The sequence below is a fragment of the Anolis carolinensis genome, unplaced genomic scaffold (assembly GCF_035594765.1).
Source record: "Anolis carolinensis isolate JA03-04 unplaced genomic scaffold, rAnoCar3.1.pri scaffold_7, whole genome shotgun sequence".
NCBI classification, from domain to species: domain Eukaryota; kingdom Metazoa; phylum Chordata; class Lepidosauria; order Squamata; family Dactyloidae; genus Anolis; species Anolis carolinensis.
Genome location: NW_026943818.1, coordinates 15960398 through 15978427, shown reverse-complemented (window position 1 = coordinate 15978427; position 18030 = coordinate 15960398). Strand labels below are relative to the sequence as shown.

The window sequence follows — 18030 nt, the reverse complement described above, 5'->3', positions numbered from 1 at the left end:
GACACTGCTATTTCCTCCCCTTCTCTTTCAGAGGAAGAAAATAAAGATGGGAAACGTTTGGATCCCAAAGTGAGCCTTCATCAAGATGAGAGGGTGGGCTGTGGAGCAGCCGGTTAGCGGCCAGCAGCAATAAATCACCACTGATTGAGAGGTTATTGTTGTGTTTTTCATGTGTTTTACAATGATTGTGATTTTTTAATGCCTTTTAAATTTATTTGTGTGTTTTTGTATTGGATATTACTGTATGCTGGTTTTATATCTGTGAGCCGAATCCCTCTGGGGAGATGGTGGCGGGGTACAAAAATAAAATTATTATTATTATTATTATTATTATTATTATTGGTTCAAAGCTCGGGTTGGAGTTAAGATCCCGACCGTTAATAGCCTAGCTTGCTGCTGACCTAAGCAGCCTGAAAACAGCTGTTTCTGTGAGTAGAGAATTCTAGGTACCGCTTAAGGCAGGGAGGCTAATTTAACTTAATTTAAGACAGCATAAAACTGCCGGCAGTGTGCGAAGAATACGAGGAAGTACTACCATGAAGAAGGACTCGGCGTCACAGTGGAAAATGAAGCAGCAGCTCCCCCTGTGGCCGGAATCGAGCACACCCTCAGGAAGCCAGAAGCTGAACAATGTTGAAGTGTCCCTCTCGCCCTCTTACCTGGCAGTCCAATGGGGCCCGGGGCGCCCCGAGGCCCTGGCAGACCAGCCAGGATGGTGTCGATGACGGTGGACGCCAGCTGAGGCTCGCCATCTGTATCCGAAGGGGAAAGAAAAACAGGGAAGGAAGTCAATGGACCTGAACACAGGCCCGAAATCGATTGTCAAAGGCTTTTGCGGCCAGAATCACTGGGGTGTCCGTTGTGTGGTTTCCAGGCTGTGGGGCAATCCAGCCAGAACATATGATAAACCAACCTGGGCACAGAATATATCTTGATCTCTATTATCAACTTGATAGGGCCAGGCTGTGGCGCAGCTGGTTAGTAGCCAGCTGCAATAAATCACGTCTGACCGAGAGGTTGTGAGATCGAAATCTGGGTCGGATTGAGCTCCCAACCATTAATAGCCTAGCTCGCTGTTGACCTAAGCAGCCTGAAAGACATTTACATATGTCGAGTAGGAAATTTAAGTACGCTTTATGCGTGGAGGCTAATTTAACTAATTTACATTTCCCTACATTTCTGGGGGCTCATCTGGGATACAGCAGAGGTACGGTCAAACCGTTAAGACCCCGAACAGGGTTCCCTACAACAACAGCATTAAATTGCCAGCAGTATGTGGAAGGAATGAGGAAGTCCTACCATCAAGGACTCGGGGTCACAAGTGAAGGGTGAAGCGGCAGCTCCCCCAGTGGCCGGAATCGAACATAACGTCATGAAGCCGGAAGCTGGAAAATGTTAAACTGCCTCTGTGCCTGTCTATAATAATAATAATAATAATAATAATAATAATAATAATAATAATAATAATAATAATTTTATATTATGTCGTATGTCTAATGGCATTGAATGTTTTCCATGTATATGTGCTGGTAAGCTGGCTGGGATTTCTGGGAGTTGAAGTCCAAAACACCTGGAGGACCAAAGGTTGGGAACCACCGCTCTAGATCCTCCAACACACGTCCATGGCAGATGACATTATTATAATTATAATTATAATTATAATTATGACACAGCAAACAAGATAGATATGCTGGATTTCGTATCACAAAATCACAAGTCGAACACTTCCCAAGTTGTTGTTGTTATTACTATTATTATTATTATTATTATTGTTGTTGTTATTATTATCTTTAATTATACTCCACCTTTCTCCCTGTGGGGACTCAAGACCCTTGGCTCACAATCCCATAAGAGAAGGACTTACTTTCTTTCTCCGCGTTGGGCTGGAGCGAGTACAGGACTCCCTGCTGGAAGGTCAAAGGCAGGCTGGGAGACGCGGCTTGGCCCGGTGGACCCGGAGGCCCCGGGGGTCCTGGCAGCCCCGTCTCGCCCGGATATCCCCTTGGTCCTGGAGGTCCCAGCAAACCTGGAATCCAGAACATAAGGGTCATTAGGGTTTGTTTGTTAGTTTGTTTTACTTACTGGAAGGACACCAATATGACACAGATTTTTCACAGGGACGTGCAAAATGCTAAGGCTTCCCCGTCTGCGCAGGGTTCCATACTTTGCACTTTAACAACACAACCGTTCAGTGCTAAGGCTTCCCGCCAAATGGAACTAGCTCTAGAGGAGAGTCTCCTGAACAAGCCAGGACCTGCCGCAGACCAGGACTGCCATCTCTTGAGGAGTTACGAAGGTGGAGGCATTACTTTTCATTCAACCCTTGTAGTTGCATAGAATCTGTATTTTCATACAGGATACTTTAGAAATACTTTATAAATGAAACGCTGGCGCCCCCTAGTTTTGTAATGAGTTTTGAAACATATTTTTCCCCACCGATCGCACCGCCCTCGTGCTTATTCCTGAGCCCATTGGGAAAGGGAAGATTTTGCATTCGGCGCAAGTCTCACCTGGCGCTCCGGACGGCCCTCTCTCGCCATTCTCTCCTTTCTCGCCTTTGGGGCCTCGAGGCCCGGGCTTCCCCACCAGTCCTGGGATCCCTGCAAATATCCACGCAAAACGTTCAGACGTGGCAACACCAGATTACAAAATAAATGGCTGAAACGGACAAATTTAATTCTGCAACGAGACGACATACTGCTGTACTGTTTGTTCGAGTTACTCTTTTGTAGTTCGCTTACCGCTTGAGCCGCCCCTGACAGAGAGCATTCTCAAAACATACTGAAGGCCAAATCCCCAATACATGGTTAAATGTCCATTTCCATTTCATGCAGCGACGAGAATAGATTTGTGAGTAAACACATGCAGAAGGGACGCAGGTGAAAGAGAGACCAAATTCTCCATGTGCATTGCTACACCGTGCAGTGCGCTCACCAACAGGTCCCACGGGTTTCCTCAGCACGGTCCCCGGGTTGACCAGAGGAATGGCGTCCGGCACCAAATCGCCGTACCATGTGGCTGTCGTCCTTGCCATGGGAAGGTCGTTCCCCGACGGTGGAGCTCTCTCCGCAGTCTCAAGCAGGAGGATCTGGATGCAAGACAAATGAAGAAGGAAGAGATGGGGAAGGAGATGGGAATAGGGATGGAGAAAGGAAGAAGGAGGAAGAGGATGAGCCAATGGAGATGGAGGAGGAGGAGTATTGCGCCAAAATGCTAATGTGTATGTGTGTGTGTAAAAGAAATCCCTTGAAAAATTCTTGCAAAGAAAGAGCTCTGCAAAAAGGGAGCTGATCTTTTGCAGAGGCAAGCCACGCCTCAAACAATGTATCGGTTTGATGGCAGATGGCTGGTTTTGTCAGTTGGAAGTTGAGCTTGCTGGGAGAGCACAGAAAAAGACAGGCTCTCTAATAGCTACGGTCAAGTAGCTGATTAGATATGCTATGCTGGATATATTTTGAATGCTGGTTGATTAGTTATTGATCTTATGCAACTACATGGACATTGTACGATTGCTGAACTGTTTATTTGACTTCAACCCAACAAGTAAAGTTTCCTTTTGTTCTTTTAATTCCTCTGCCTGGTCTGAGTCTTTTGCACATGGTGTTAACGGGACGCTGCTGATTCCGTTGTACACTCACCTGGTAACAAGGAAGAGAGGGGATGGGGATGATGGAGAAAGAGAAGGAGATGGAGACAGAATGGAGACAGAGGAGTAGATGGAGATGGAGATGGAGGAGATGGAGGAGGGCAGGGGATGGGGATGGAGATGATGGAGAAGGAGATGGAGACAGAACAGAGGCAGAGGAGGAGATGGAGATGGAGGAGGAAAGGGGATAAGGATGGAGATGATGGAGAAAGAGAAGGAGATGGAGACAGAACGGAGACAGAGGAGGAGATGGAGGAGAAGGAGATGGAGATGGAGTTGGAAGAGAAGCAAATGGAGCTGGAGGAGGAGAAAGAGAAGATGGAGATGGAGAAGGGGAAGGAGATGGAAATGATGGAGAATGAGAAGAAGGAGACGGAGAAGGTTCTAGGGTGCCTCCATGGAAGCATAGTGTCCAGATCGAGGGAGGTCATAGTCCTACTCACTTTTGCTTTGCTCAGACCTCATTTGCAATAATAGCCCCGTGTCCAATTGTGGGCAAAGCCCTTCAAGAAAGAGATGGACAAGACGGAAGTGTACCAATGGGTGATAAGAATAATATTAATATTAATAACAATAGCTATTCTGGGACCCTGAGCTGGGTCTGAGAGAGGGCTGCTAGAGGAATCTTGTTTTCTGCTGCTCTGGAGACATCGTGTCAAAGACCTCTGATTTATTATCCCCATAAAGATCCTTCCAGGCATGTTCTGAGGCCCATGGAAAGCTATCTTACCTTTGCTTCGAGGGTGTTCAGCCTCTCCGTCATATCTGTGAGTTTTGTGCAATTCATACATTCTAAAAGAGAGAAAGAAAGCCACGGATGAGATTGTTACATTCCACAACATGTACCTGAGAGAACATCTGTCTAGGAATCTCTAAGTCCTCCAGCCATCACCCTGTGGCCAACATCCAGAGGAAGTCACTCTCCTCGCGGAAGACCGAGAGATTCCTAGAGAAGGCACACAAATGGATCAATATCAAACACACCACTAGATGGCAGCATTCACAAAGTTTTGTTATAGGGTTTCATTGTATGGTCCTTACTTTGGAAGTTTTTGTGGCTGCCACAAACTATCTTGCATTGATCGAGATACAGTAGAGTCCCGCTTATCCGACTTACGCTAATCCGACACACCGTATTATCCAACGCCCTGACATCCTCCCTCCCTCCCCAGGCTGGCTCCTGTGAGATGCTGGTTGCGGAAACAGAGTGTCGACTTCATCCGCGACGGTTTCAGAAAACTTCTTCATTGTTGGCAGAAGTGTATCCGATTGTCTGGTGATGGTGTGGAAAAGTGAATAGTGGTAGTCGAAGAGGATTATTTCTGCATTTGATTTATTAAAATATTCCCATCCAAACCCAAGTAACGAAGGTGGAGGCATTACTTCTCATTCAACCCTCGTAGTTTTGGGGACGGAGGGATGAATGGAGGACCCTTCTCCAATGCAACGTCCTCTCACGACAAGGACCATGAGGCGTGGAGTCTGGCGATGGCTCCTTCTTTGGAGTTTTTTCTGTCGGGAGGGATCGGATTGTGTCCTCCTGCCTGGTGGAGAGTTGCGTTTCTTCAACAATAAATGTAAAGCTAATCTTCCTTCGCCCTCAAGCCTTCAAGTGTCCAAGCTCCCTCGGATCCCCTGGAAGACTGGTAATCCCGTGTGTGGTGATTTTTACCCCTCTAGCCCCAAAACCAAGCCGGAAGCCCTCCCATTGCCACCAATGGTCCGAAATTTTTCATTTTTCGTAAGCGAGATGAAAATTCTATTCGTATAGGCACCACGTTTTTGAAAATGGGGACAAATACAAAACGGATACTAAACAAAACAAATGAAACTAAACAAAACGGACAGCGATTCCATACCAATGCACACCACTACTATTCAAAAATATTAAGGCCTGCAATGACTAACTGCCTGCTTGCTGAACTGTATTTAAGACCTGAAATAGTTGACCTGCCTGGTAAACTGTGATAAGAACTGCGACAGTGATAAGATAAATATTTACATCAAGTTAAGGAAATGTTTACAACCGTTAAGAAGGAAGTCAGCACAAGGCCAACACCCTGATATTCAATGGGAAGATTTAAAGGAAACCGGCGGATCGTGGCCTCTGTTGCAAACAAAACCCAAACTCCTGTCAAGAGCTGGGAAGCAAAAGGAGGGCTGTTGTTCTTCAGCCCCAGACCCCAGGCCCCACAACAGACAACGCTGCACACATTCCAGGCTGCGTTTGTGACCAACGTATCGCATTTCCAGCTGCCATGAAAGAGGAAGGCGAAATCCTAATCCCCTCTTTATTTCCTCTACAGCAGAGCTTTATGTTAAGCAGATGTTTACGTCTCGCATCCCGAACGAGCGGCGAGACCTTGTGGGTCTGTTCTGCCTCCTTGTATCCCATACAAATGCGAAACAGAAGGAGAACACAACTGGCAAAGGCGGGGAAAAGGGAGGAACGCGGGACAGGATTCGGGTCCCACCAAGGACCTCAGAAGACATGTCTCAACAAGGCCCGCCCCACCAGCTTCAAGTCGGTTGTTGTTCTTGTTCTTGTTGTTGTCTGCCTTCAAGTAGTTTCCATCTTACAACAATTCTAAGGCAAACCTATCACAGATGGCAAAGTTCTGGGCCTGAATATATTGCACAAGATTTCTCTAGCCTAAAATGATACATTTTAATATACAGTAGAGTCTCACTTATCCAACATTCTGGATTATCCAACGCATTTTTGTAGTCAATGTTTTCAATACATTGTGATATTTTGGTGCTAAATTCATAAATACAGTAATTACTACATAGCATTACTGCGTATTGAACTACTTTTTCTGTCAAATTTATTGTATAATATGATGATTTAGTGCTTAATTTGTAAAATCATAACCTAATTTGATGTGTAATAGGCTTTTCCTTAATCCCTCCTTATTATCCAACATATTCGCTTATCCAACATTCTGTTGGCCTGTTTATGTTGGATAAGTGAGACTCTACTGTATTGGGTTTATGGTTCCCGTCCCCTTGATCAGGTCATGTAAGTGTTATTTATTGCTATAATTGTATTATTTTACTTTGCTTAATAACGTGTTATTATGTTGTTATGTAATGTTGTGTTGTTTTTATGATTGGAAACCGCCCTGAGTCCCATCCGGGAGATAGGGCGGTATATAAATAAAGTTTTATTATATTATTATTATTATTATTATTATTATTATTATTATTATTATTATTATTATTATAAGTTTTGCGAGAGGTGAAAAAGGAAGAGAAATATGTCATAGATTGGGAAGTGATTGGAGAGACCATCAAGTCCAATTTCCTACTGTGCAAGGGGAGATGGTGGCGGCATACAAAAATAAAGTTGTTATTATTATTATTATTATTATTATTATTATTTTATTATGACACAGCAAACAAGATAGATACGCTGGATTTCGTATCACAAAATTACAAGTCGAACACTTCCCAAGTGTCTAGGACACATTATTATTATTATTATTATTATTATTATTATTATTATTATTATTATTATTATCCATGTCTCAACAGCCAGTAGTAAGTCTTGGCCATTTACTAAACTGTACCCGGCTCAAAAGTGGGATATTCCCGCACCTAGAAATCTTGCGTTTTTTGGCCTTTTGTAGCGATTGTTTCCAGGTTCTGGGATAAAGGGACGGTCTGGACGGACCCTGAGACAACTCCAACAGAAACAAAACTCAGCAAATGGATGTCTCTGAACCTTCTGTAGATGCTACGTTTTGTACTAAGACAACGTCAATGAAGGAAGAGAGAGGGAACGGAGGGGCACCGTTGTTGCAGATGTCTCTCTACCCCCGCCCCCCAATACCAGCCCCAAAGCAACGTTGATTGCAAAGTTATTGCTTCTTCCTTCTGAAGCAGACCAAGGTCAAGGAAGCCCCTCTCCAGCAGCTCCTGAGTCAACATCTCCCGGGAACCCGGGGGTGATATACTGTCCAGACGGCTCCTTGGGATCTCCTCGTCTTGAAAGCATTAAGAGAAGAGAAACTTTGCACAAAGTCGGCATTCATTTCAAACACCTGGGATCCCGGGCCCGGCAATCTTGGAAGCCTGTCAAGAGGAGGAAGAAAGAAAGAAAGAAAGGAGGAGAGAGCAAAACCCAAGAAGGGAGGGAGTGGAAGGAAAAGCCTGGCTCAAAATGTGAGAAGTCGCAACGGAGGAGAAGAAGCCGTGGGATGTTTTCCAAGCACATCTGATACCGAAGCAGGAGCTGCCCTGAGCCAAAGAAGGTTGGATATCAGAATGGCAGAAAGACAGAGGTGTAGGAGACCACCGGATGAAGAGCGTGGTTGTGCAGCCTGGTCAACATCACGGTGACAATGACACCATACCCAGGGCCGGACCTAGGCAATTTTCAAGTGTAAGCAAACCCTATTTTGGCACGTTGCTGTTTCCTAGAACTTTTGTTTGCCCACCTCTCTCTGGGCACTGAACTGGGTGCCTCAATAGCGCCCCCAGGGTAATTGGCGCCTTCTGCATTTGCGTACTTTGCTTACCGGTTGAGCCGCCCCTGACCATGTTCTCCCACTCTCCTGATCTGAATGAAAAAATCCCAAATTATTATTCCTCTGTTGCCCCCCTTTAGAATTGTCCCAGCTTCTGTCTGCTTTCCCCGCTTTCTCCCTCTGTCCCCAGCATATTTTGATGGCTGCAAAGTACTGAAGAGAAATAGCTTGGAATAATGGAAACCTGCGATATTCGCTTTACAATATTTGCTAATTCTGTGATATTTGCTAACTGCTTAACAAGATGGGTTTGAAAGGCAGCAGATTACCAACGCTGTCTTCATAGACCTGTCAGCAGTCTAGGACACTGTAAATCATTGCCTCCTCCTGAGAAAAACTTATAATGTCACAAAGGACGAGAGAATAATCCATTTGGTCCATCCTGCATATCGGATCTTTACATTACGATTCATAACAGCAGCAAAATTAACAGTGATGAGATAGCAATGAAAATAATGTTATGGTTGGGGGTCTGGATCAAGGGGTCGCGGCATTAGGAAGGTTGAGGACCATTGTTCTCGCATGTCTTCCTCTCTGCCCCCCACATTCCCTTCCTTTGTTTTTTCCCAGCCTTGGCAGCAAAGAAAGCCGAGCGAGGGGGGATTCCTGTCCCTCGCAGCCATGCAGTTGTTTTAGATTAACGTATAAATAGACATTAGTGTAATACATCTGTTGTTAATCCACGACTGGGAGAAGGGGGAGAGAGAGAGATGCCAACACATCATTTATTAGAGCCGTCGATCTTATAATGTCCTTCCTTCCTTCCTTCCTTCCTCCCTCGCGGCCCCTTTGTCTCGTTCTCAGAAAGCAACTGGAATCGTAATGCCGGTCGAGGCAGAGCAAGGATGGGAAAAGGATCTCTGAGTCTGAATAGACCCCAAGCGGAACACGAGCCAAAAGTGTGATGCAGCAGCAGAAGAGGCCAATGCGATCCAAGGCTGCATCCATTGGAGTCTAGTGTCTGAATGCAGTCATCTATATCTATCTATCTATCTATCTATCTATCTATCTATCTATCTATCTATATATATGTATATATATATATATAAAGAGTGATGGCATGAGGGCAGCGGACAAAACAACAAAACTACAGGCAACACAACCCATCATCCACGGCTCTAGGTTGATACCACAAAAAGAAAAGAAAAATAAAGTCCTAATTAGAGGGAGAGGAATAATAGTTTTTATCCAATTGCTGCCAGATTGAAGGCTAAGCTCCGCCCACTTGGTCTCCTAGCAACCTACTCAGCCCAGGGGACAGGCACAGTTAGGCCTCACTTAGGCCTCTTCCACAGATTATCAGATTTTAACTGGATTATATGGCAGTGTAGACTCAAGGCCCTTCCACACAGCTATATAACCTATTTAGAATCTTATATTATCTGCTTTGAACTGGATTATCTTGACTCCACACTGCCATATAATCCACTTCAGTGTGCATACTAAACATAAAGACAACCACACAACAGACATTCAATACCACCACTACCTCAACAATTTCTCATCAACACCACCAGACAACGCCACAGCAACGCGTGGCCGGGCACAGCTAGTATATATATAAAAGAGTGATGGCATGAGGGCAGCGGACAAAACAGCAAAACTACAGGCCCTCCAACCTCGAAATTTGACAACACAACCCATCATCCACGGCTCTAGGTTGATACAACAAAAAGAAAAGAAAAATCAAGTCCTAATTAGAGGGAGGGGAATAATTGTTTGTATCCAATTGCTGCCAGTTAGAAGGCTAAGCTCCGCCCACTTGGTCTCTTAGCAACCCACTCAGCCCAGGAGACAGGCCTCACTAAGGCCTCTTCCACACTGCCTATAAAATACAGATTATCCGATTTTAACTGGATTACAGTATATGGCAGTATAGACTCAAGGCCCTTCCACACAGCTATATAACCCATTTATAATCTTATATTATCTGTTTTGAACTGGATTATCTGGATTCCACACTGCCATATAATCCACTTCAGTGTGCATTTTATACAGCCTCATATAACCCAGTTCTAAGCAGATAATATAAGATTATAAATATAATATGTAATAATTACTGTGATATAATAATACAGAACAATATAATCTCTAAAATCAGGACAGTAAATAAAGAACAACGCTCTGAAAGCATAAGCCACAGCAACGCGTGGCCGGGCAAAGCTAGTTAATATATATTTCAATGGCATCTCTGTCTATCATGGTAGTAGATCCAACATTTCTCAATGTGGACAATTATTATATAGTTCCTACCGTTACACAGGCTACGTTTTCCCCGATATAATTTATACCTGAGTGATACGTCTAGACATGACATCACTGGAAGGTTTTGTGGTCCGCGTACAATAACCAGGATGCCTAATTGCTCTCCTTGGGGTCAGCGAAAGGGCCGATTAGTGGCCTGGGGAGCAGGGAGGAGATGACATTTCTCTCCTCGCAGATGTTCTGGGGGAAGGATTTTATAGTCGGAGGTTTTCTGCCAACGAGACGGAGGAGGCCCAACGACGCAAAGGCGAAAAATCCCTGCGCAAGCGGTGCGGAGAGGCGGAGGGAGAGAAAAGTGACAAATACCATAGATAATCTTCCCTTCGCAAAACGGTTTCGGTGCGTATGGTTCCTATTAGAGCCGGGAGAGAGAGCCAACAACGGAGGGATCACGCAGAATCTCATCTTCTTCCCCCGTTCGGGTGCGAGGCGAGTTTCTAAACAGAGAGAGAGAGCCTCAGCAAAAAGTGGAGATTCAGCAAAAAGAGAAGGGAAGAAGAGGACAGTTGAGCCCCCGTTGAGAACGGCTTGCTATCAAATAGTGCTGGTGCAATGATATGATGATTGTCATGGTTGTGTTCTGTGTGTTAACTGGAAAATGAAGTGCATGAAGCCGATTGGCTGAGCCTACAAAGACCTGGGAATTGATTCGATACTGTTTCTGTTCTGCTGCCATAGAACCAGTTTGATTTGATACTGTTTCTGTTCTGCTGCTGCAGAACCCGTTTGAATCATAGAATCATAGAATAGTAGAGTTGGAAGAGACCTCATGGGCCATCTAGTCCAACCCCCGCTAAGAAGCAGGAAATCGCATTCAAAGCACCCCCAACAGATGGCCATCCAGCCTCTGCTTAAAAGCCTCCAGAGAAGGAGCCTCCACCACAGCCCGGGGGAGAGAGTTCCACTGTCGAACAGCTTTCACAGTGAGGAAGTTTGATTTGACACTGTTTCTGTTCTGCTGCTGCAGAACCAGTTTGATGTGATACTGTTTCTGTTCTGCTGCTGCAGAAGTTTGATTTGATACTGTTTCTGTTCTGCTGTTGTAGAACCAGTTTGATTTGATACTGTTTCTGTTCTACTGCTGCTGAAATTTGATTTGATACTGTTTCTGTTCTGCTGCTGTAGCACCAGTTTGAAAAAGTTTTCTCCACACAGAGACTCAAAGTAGCTATGCATCTATTATTAGTATTATAATGTATTATAATGTATTATTATTATTATTATTATTATTATTATTATTATTATCATCACTGATACAAAGACATATTATTATTATGGCTCTCCGTCTTAGAAATGGAGATGAGGAACAACCCCCAGAGTCGGACACGACTGGACTTAAGGTCAAGGGGAAAACCTTTACCTTTACCTACTGCGACCTTGTGTAAAAGCGCTCAAGACTTGGCTGTTTGGTTGTGCATTTAAGTAAATCAGATCTAATTTGCCAAATAGTCACTGTTGAATGTTTTTAGGTTGAATGTTTTTAGGTTGAATGTTTTTATGTTGAATGTTTTTTATATTGTGGAATGATATTTTAAATTGTAAGTCGCTCGGAGCACTCTGGTGGAGAGCGACTAATTAAGAAATAAAGTGGAAGTGAAGTGAACTGAAGTGAAATATATAAACATTAAAACAGAATTAAATATTATTGGTATTTTGAAAAATTCAATTACTCCATTATGGGTCCGTATTGGCTTTGTTTACCACTGAGCCAATTGGGTCTTTGGGCTGTAATCAAGTGTTGTTGTTGTATTTGCTTTGATAGATGTCCATGGCGATCACATCTAATCTTGCAGCCATGTATTATTTTTGTACAGAGGAAAAGAAAATAGGAAGGGGTTAATATTATGGGTTCTGAGAACTCCCTCCCTACTTCTTTCTTTCTCTCTTTTTCTTTGCAAACCAATCTCTCCTTCTTCGCTGTTTGTTTGTTTGCTATTCGTTGTCACCGGGTGCTGTTGCTAAGTGCAGCAACCGGAATGCCGTGGCAGTTCAACGGAAGAAAGAAAGGAAGGAAGGAAGGAAGGAAGGAAGGAAGGAAGGAAGGAAGGAAGGAAGAAAGGAAGGAAGGAAAGAGGAAGAGAGGCCAAGAGGAGAGGATGAACCAAGCCCAGAGCCTGCTGATCGAGGGCCTGACCAGCACCAAGCACGTGGCCCACGCCGCCATCATCAAGATAGACGACGGGAGCATCCTGGCGTCCACGCCGGGGTTCGGCATCCAGAGCCAGGCCCAGACGTTCATCCAGGCCTTCCTCCAAGACCTGCTCGAGATCCGCCGGGAAGGGCTCTACTTCAAGGACCACTACTACAAGTGCGTGCGGGCGGACGACAACGCCATCTACCTCAAAGGGAAAGACTACGGACTCATCTTGGTCAAGACCCGGTCGCTGGTTCTGGTGGGGACCTACTGCCAAGGCATGTACCCCAGCGTCTGCGTGGAAGCCTTGGAGAAGCTGGCCGACTACTTCCGGGAGAAGGGCAACTGAAGGCCTCCAAGAAGGTCTCAAAGATGGTCTGGATGGAGAAGCAGAGAGAGGCCCAGATCTCGGCCAGAACTCTGATTGAGGGCCTGACCAGAAAACAAACACATGGCCCACGCCACCATCATCAAGATAGGCGACGGAAACATCTTGGTGACCACGCCAGGCTTCAGCATCCAGAGTCACACCAAGACCTACTCAAGATCCGACGGGAAGGGCTTTACTTCAAGTGGACACCTTGGTGTTCATCCAGGCCTTCTTCCAATATCTGCTCGAGATCCGACGGGAAGGGCTCTACTTCAAGAACCAGTACTACAAGTGTGTGTGGGCAGACGACAACACCATCATCTTGGTCAAGATCTGATCGTTGGTCTTGGTGGGGACCTACTGCCAAGGTATATACCCCAGTGTCTGCGTGGAAGCCATGGAGAAGTTGGCCAACTACTTCCAGGAAAAGGGCAACTGAAGGCCTCCAGAGAAGATCTTGAAAATGCTATGGATGGAGAAACAGAGAGAGGCTCAACTCTCGGCCAGAACTCTGATCGAGGGCCTGACCAGAACCAAACTCATGATCCACATCGCCATCATCCAGATAAGATGATGGAAGCATCTTGGCGACCACACTGGGCTTCAGCATCCAGAGCCCAGCATCTGCGTGGAAGCGGTGGAGAAGTTGGCCAACTACTTCCAGGAGAAGGGCAACTGAAGGCATCTGGAGAAGGTCTCGAAGATGCTCTGGATGGAGAATCCAGAAGAGAAGCAGAGAGAGGCCCAGCTTTCGGCCAGAACTCTGATTGAGGACCTGACCAGCACCAAACTCGTGGCCCACACCGCCATCATCAAGATAGACGACAGAAACATCTTGGTGACCACGCCAAGCTTCGGCATCCAGAGCCACACCTTGGTGTTCGTCCAGGCCTTCCTTTAAGATTCGACAGGAAGGACTCTACTTCAAGAACCTCAAAGATGGTGCCATTAAGGTCTGGATGGAGGAGTCAGAAGAGAAGCGGAGAGAGGTCCAACTCTTGGTCAGAACTCTAATTGAAGGCCTGACCAGCACCAAACTCGTGGCCTACACCACCATCAAGATAGACGACGGAAACATCTTGGTGACCACACTAGGCTTCGGCTTCCAGAGCCACACCTTGGTGTTCATCCACGCCTTCCTTTAAGATTCGACAGGAAGGACTCTACTTCAAGGACCTCGAAGATGGTGCCATTAAGGTCTGGATGGAGGAGTCAGAAGAGAAGCGGAGAGAGGTCCAACTCTCGGCCAGAACTCTGATCGAGGGCCTGACCAGCACCAAACACATGGCCCACGCCGCCATCGACTTCCAGGAAAAAAGCACCTGAAGACCTCTGGAGAAGACCTTGAAGATGGCGCCATTATGGTCTGGATGGAGAAGCAGATCGAGAAATCTCAGCCCGAACTCTGGATCTTTCCGAACCTAACTTGACGAAACGTTGCACATGCTGACTTTCTGGTAATCCTGTGCAAGAACTGGTCTCCCTCATTCCATCAGAATAAACATACGGTGCCTGACACACACATTCCAGCCGTCTCGTGTGTATTGTGTGAAAGGTGTCCTGGCGGGTGGGTGAAGACATCCTTGCAGTTCGTTTCCAGAAACTGCATCCGTGTCATCCTATTTGGGATGGAAAGCACTGGATAAAAAGAAAGGATAGAATTGGGCCAAACATCTCCCTCGCTCACAAAGCCCGAGCATGATGGGCGCTGTAGTCCGCGGCACACCTTGTGACAGGGCAGGGCTCGGCGCATGCTTCGGCCCATGCAAAAAACCCCGAAAGGTCCGGTTTCCAAGTTGGTGGATGGAAAGGGGAGTATGCTAATCCGATCTCTGTGCGATAAGCGAGAGCTCGGCTGCGCTGGGAATATTTAGTAGTAGGCCAGGAATTAAAAACACAGTCGAAGATCTTGATTAAAAATAGGGAAGCGGGCAGGAGTCCAGTCCGTAGGAGTCCAAAGTAAATAATGTGGAGAATAGTTTTGCACACATATCTTACACACACACACACACACATAAACACTCCCCTTCGGTTCAAGGGCAACGCAGGAATCATGGAAATGAACAGACAGCTACAAAAACAAATATCTACTCTTATAGTAATACAGAAATTTTTTGAATGTCATTACACCTATATTTAGTTCAATGCATCAATATGAATACAATGACAGCTGGTGTGTGCCAATGAGTGTTAATAATAATAAATATTACTAACAATAGTTACTCCGGGACCCTAAGCTGGGTCTGAGAGAGGTCTGCTTCCCCGTGACATCTGATGTGTGCCAATGGGTGTTAATAATAATATTAATATTAATAACAATAGTTACTCTGGGACCCTAAGCTGAGTCTGAGAGAGAAGTGCCTCCTCATTACATCTGATGTGTGCCAATGGGTGTTAATAATAATATTAATAACAATAGTTACTCTGGGACCCTAAGTTGAGTCTGAGAGAGAAGTGCCTCCTCATTATTTATTTCTTTATTTACAACATTTATACCCCGCCCTTCTCACCCGATTACTTCTGATGTGTGCCAATGGGTGTTAATAATAATATTAATATTAATAACAATAGTTATTCTGGAACCCTAAGCTGAGTCTGAGAGAGAAGTGCCTCACATTGCATCTGATGTGTGCCAACGGGTGTTAATAATAATATTAATATTAATAACAATAGTTACTCTGGGATCCTAAGCTGAGTCTGAGAGAGAAGTGCCTCCTCATTACATCTGATGTGTGCCAATGGGTGTTAATAATAGTATTAATATTAAAATTAATAACAATAGTTACTCTGGGACCCTAAGCTGAGTCTGAGAGAGAAGTGCCTACTCATTGCATCTGATGTGTGCCAACGGGTGTTAATAATAATAATAATAATAATAATAATAATATTAATAACAATAATGTGTGCCAACGGGTGTTAATAATAATATTAATATTAATAACAATAGTTACACAGCCCGGGGCTGTGGTGCAGACGGGAGAGCACTGAGTCACTGACCAGGAAGTCATAAGTTCGAGGCCTGCTAGGTGCTATGTTTGTTTGTCTTTGTCCTGTGTTAAAAAGGCATTGAATGTTTGCCTAATATGTGTAATGTGATCCGCCCTGAGTCCCCTTCGGGGTGAGAAGGGCGGAATATAAATGATGTAAATAAATAAATACTCTGGGACCCTAATCTGAGTCTGAGAGAGAAGTGCCTCCTCATTACATCTGATGTGTGCCTATGGATGTTAATAATAATATTAATATTAATAACAATAGTACTCTGGGGAAGACCCAAACGTTTTAAAAGTTGGTGGTTTAAAGAGGTCAAAATGCCCTCCGCGTGTGGCAATTTTCACCCCTCTAGCCCAAAAACTGAGCGGGGCTTGGGGGGTTAAGCCCTCCCAATGCAGCCCGTGGTCTGAAAATTTTTGTTTTTTTCATTTTTTCTGTTTGTATAAAACTGATACAAAACGAATGAAACTAAACAAAACAAACAGCGGTTCCATACAAATGCACACCACTACTGTTCAAAAATATTAAGGCCTGCAATGACTAACTGCCTGCTTGCTGAACTGTAATTAAATGTTGCTAATGAGAGCTGAAATAGTTGTAGCTGAAACCCACTACTAATTGCACCTTCAATGATTCTTTCCTCCCACCCAGAACATTATTCCACAAGTATATTATATCCTCCAGTGGTTTGACTCCTATCAGATCCTCTGAAGATGCCAGTAGGCACAGATGCAGACAAAACGAAAAAAAAGGAGCCAATGCTGCTAGAATACGTTGGCCACACAACCCGGAAAGCCCAGAATCCTGAACCGTCACAGAACAGCCACATGTCAGTTGTCCTTCCCACCAGCCATTCTTGCTGAGTGTGCACTCTTCCCCGTCGGAGAAGGAAGAGTTGACATCCAATATTAGCCGAAGTAAAACAAGGTCGTCATTAGCCGGCCAGCGTCAAATTGGTGCCAACATTCCAGACCGGAGACCGACAGGGACTGGGCTTTGAACTTCAGGCGAGGTGTCAGCCTCGTCTTGGATGCAAATCAATCAAAGTGATGCACAATTGCAATAACGAGCCCACCTCACCTCAGCGCTGCCCTCGTCCATATGGTCTTCATATCAGCGTTCGGCAGGCTGGGTGGCTCAAAGGACTCATTTCCTGTTGTAGCCGAAACCCCCGCTTGCTCCGAGAGAGAGAGAGAGGGAGGAAGAAGGAAAAAGAGCCAAGGGAGGAAGACAACGTTGGGCGTATAATGTCATGAAATATATTATATCTGGTATGAATGAACTGTATGGAAAGAAGATGAATGAACGAGAGTTAATAATTTGGAAGACACCATTCAAAAAATATTAAGGCCTGCAATGACTAACTGCCTGCTTGCTGAACTGTAATTAAATGTTGCTAACGAGAGCTGAAATAGTTGTAGCTGAAACAGAGAGAGAGAAAGAAAGGAAGAAGGAGAAAGAGTCAAGGGAGGAGGACAACATTGGGCGTATTAACCGACAGGAACGCTACAGCAAAATAACAACAACAACACAACCGTCCAATGCTAAGGCTTCCTGTCTGCGCGGGGTTCCATACTTCGCACTTTAACAACACAACCGTTCAATGCTAAGGCTTCCTGTCTGCGCAGGGTTCCATACTTTGCACTTTAACAACACAACTGTTCAATGCTAAGGCTTCTCCGTCTGCGCAGGGTTCCATACTTTGCACTTTAACAACACAACTGTTCAATGCTAAGGCTTCCCCGTCTGCGCAGGGTTCCATACTTTGCACTTTAACAACACAACTGTTCAATGCTAAGGCTTCCCCGTCTGCACAGGGTTCCATACTTCACACTTTAACAACACAACCGTTCAATGCTAAGGCTTCCCGTCTGCGCAGGGTTCCATACTTCGCCCTTTAACAACACAACCGTCCAATGCTAAGGCTTCCCCGTCTGCACAGGGTTCCATACTTTGCACTTTAACAACACAACCGTTCAATGCTAAGGCTTCTCCGTCTGCGCAGGGTTCCATACTTCGCACTTTAACAACACAACCGTTCAATGCTAAGGCTTCCCCGTCTGCGCAGGGTTTCATACTTCGCCCTTTA

General features: G+C 45.1%; 2 protein-coding genes and 1 long non-coding RNA gene across 8 annotated transcripts in view; 2 read left to right on the top strand and 1 right to left on the bottom strand.

Moving 5' to 3' along the window:
• col26a1 (collagen type XXVI alpha 1 chain) overlaps positions 1-18030 on the bottom strand; it is a 42646-nt gene that overhangs the window by 10723 nt on the left and 13893 nt on the right. For all 6 annotated transcript variants that reach the window (XM_062959737.1, XM_062959738.1, XM_062959736.1 and 3 more), the window contains exons 4-8: positions 4377-4438; positions 2935-3088; positions 2511-2600; positions 1865-2026; positions 660-752 (exon numbers count right to left, since the gene is read on the bottom strand). In XM_062959737.1, coding sequence (XP_062815807.1) covers positions 660-752; positions 1865-2026; positions 2511-2600; positions 2935-3088; positions 4377-4438 — 561 coding nt within the window. The remainder of the gene's footprint in view (positions 1-659; positions 753-1864; positions 2027-2510; positions 2601-2934; positions 3089-4376; positions 4439-18030) is intronic.
• On the top strand, positions 8989-12088 carry LOC134293134 (uncharacterized). The gene is made up of 2 exons (XR_010000156.1): positions 8989-11897; positions 11928-12088. It is a non-coding gene; the product is annotated as an uncharacterized LOC134293134 (long non-coding RNA).
• Positions 12450-14469, top strand: pfn4 (profilin family member 4). Its single transcript, XM_062959743.1, has one exon. It carries the CDS (start codon positions 12540-12542, stop codon positions 12924-12926), a length of 387 nt encoding a protein of 128 aa, XP_062815813.1. The 5' UTR covers positions 12450-12539; the 3' UTR covers positions 12927-14469.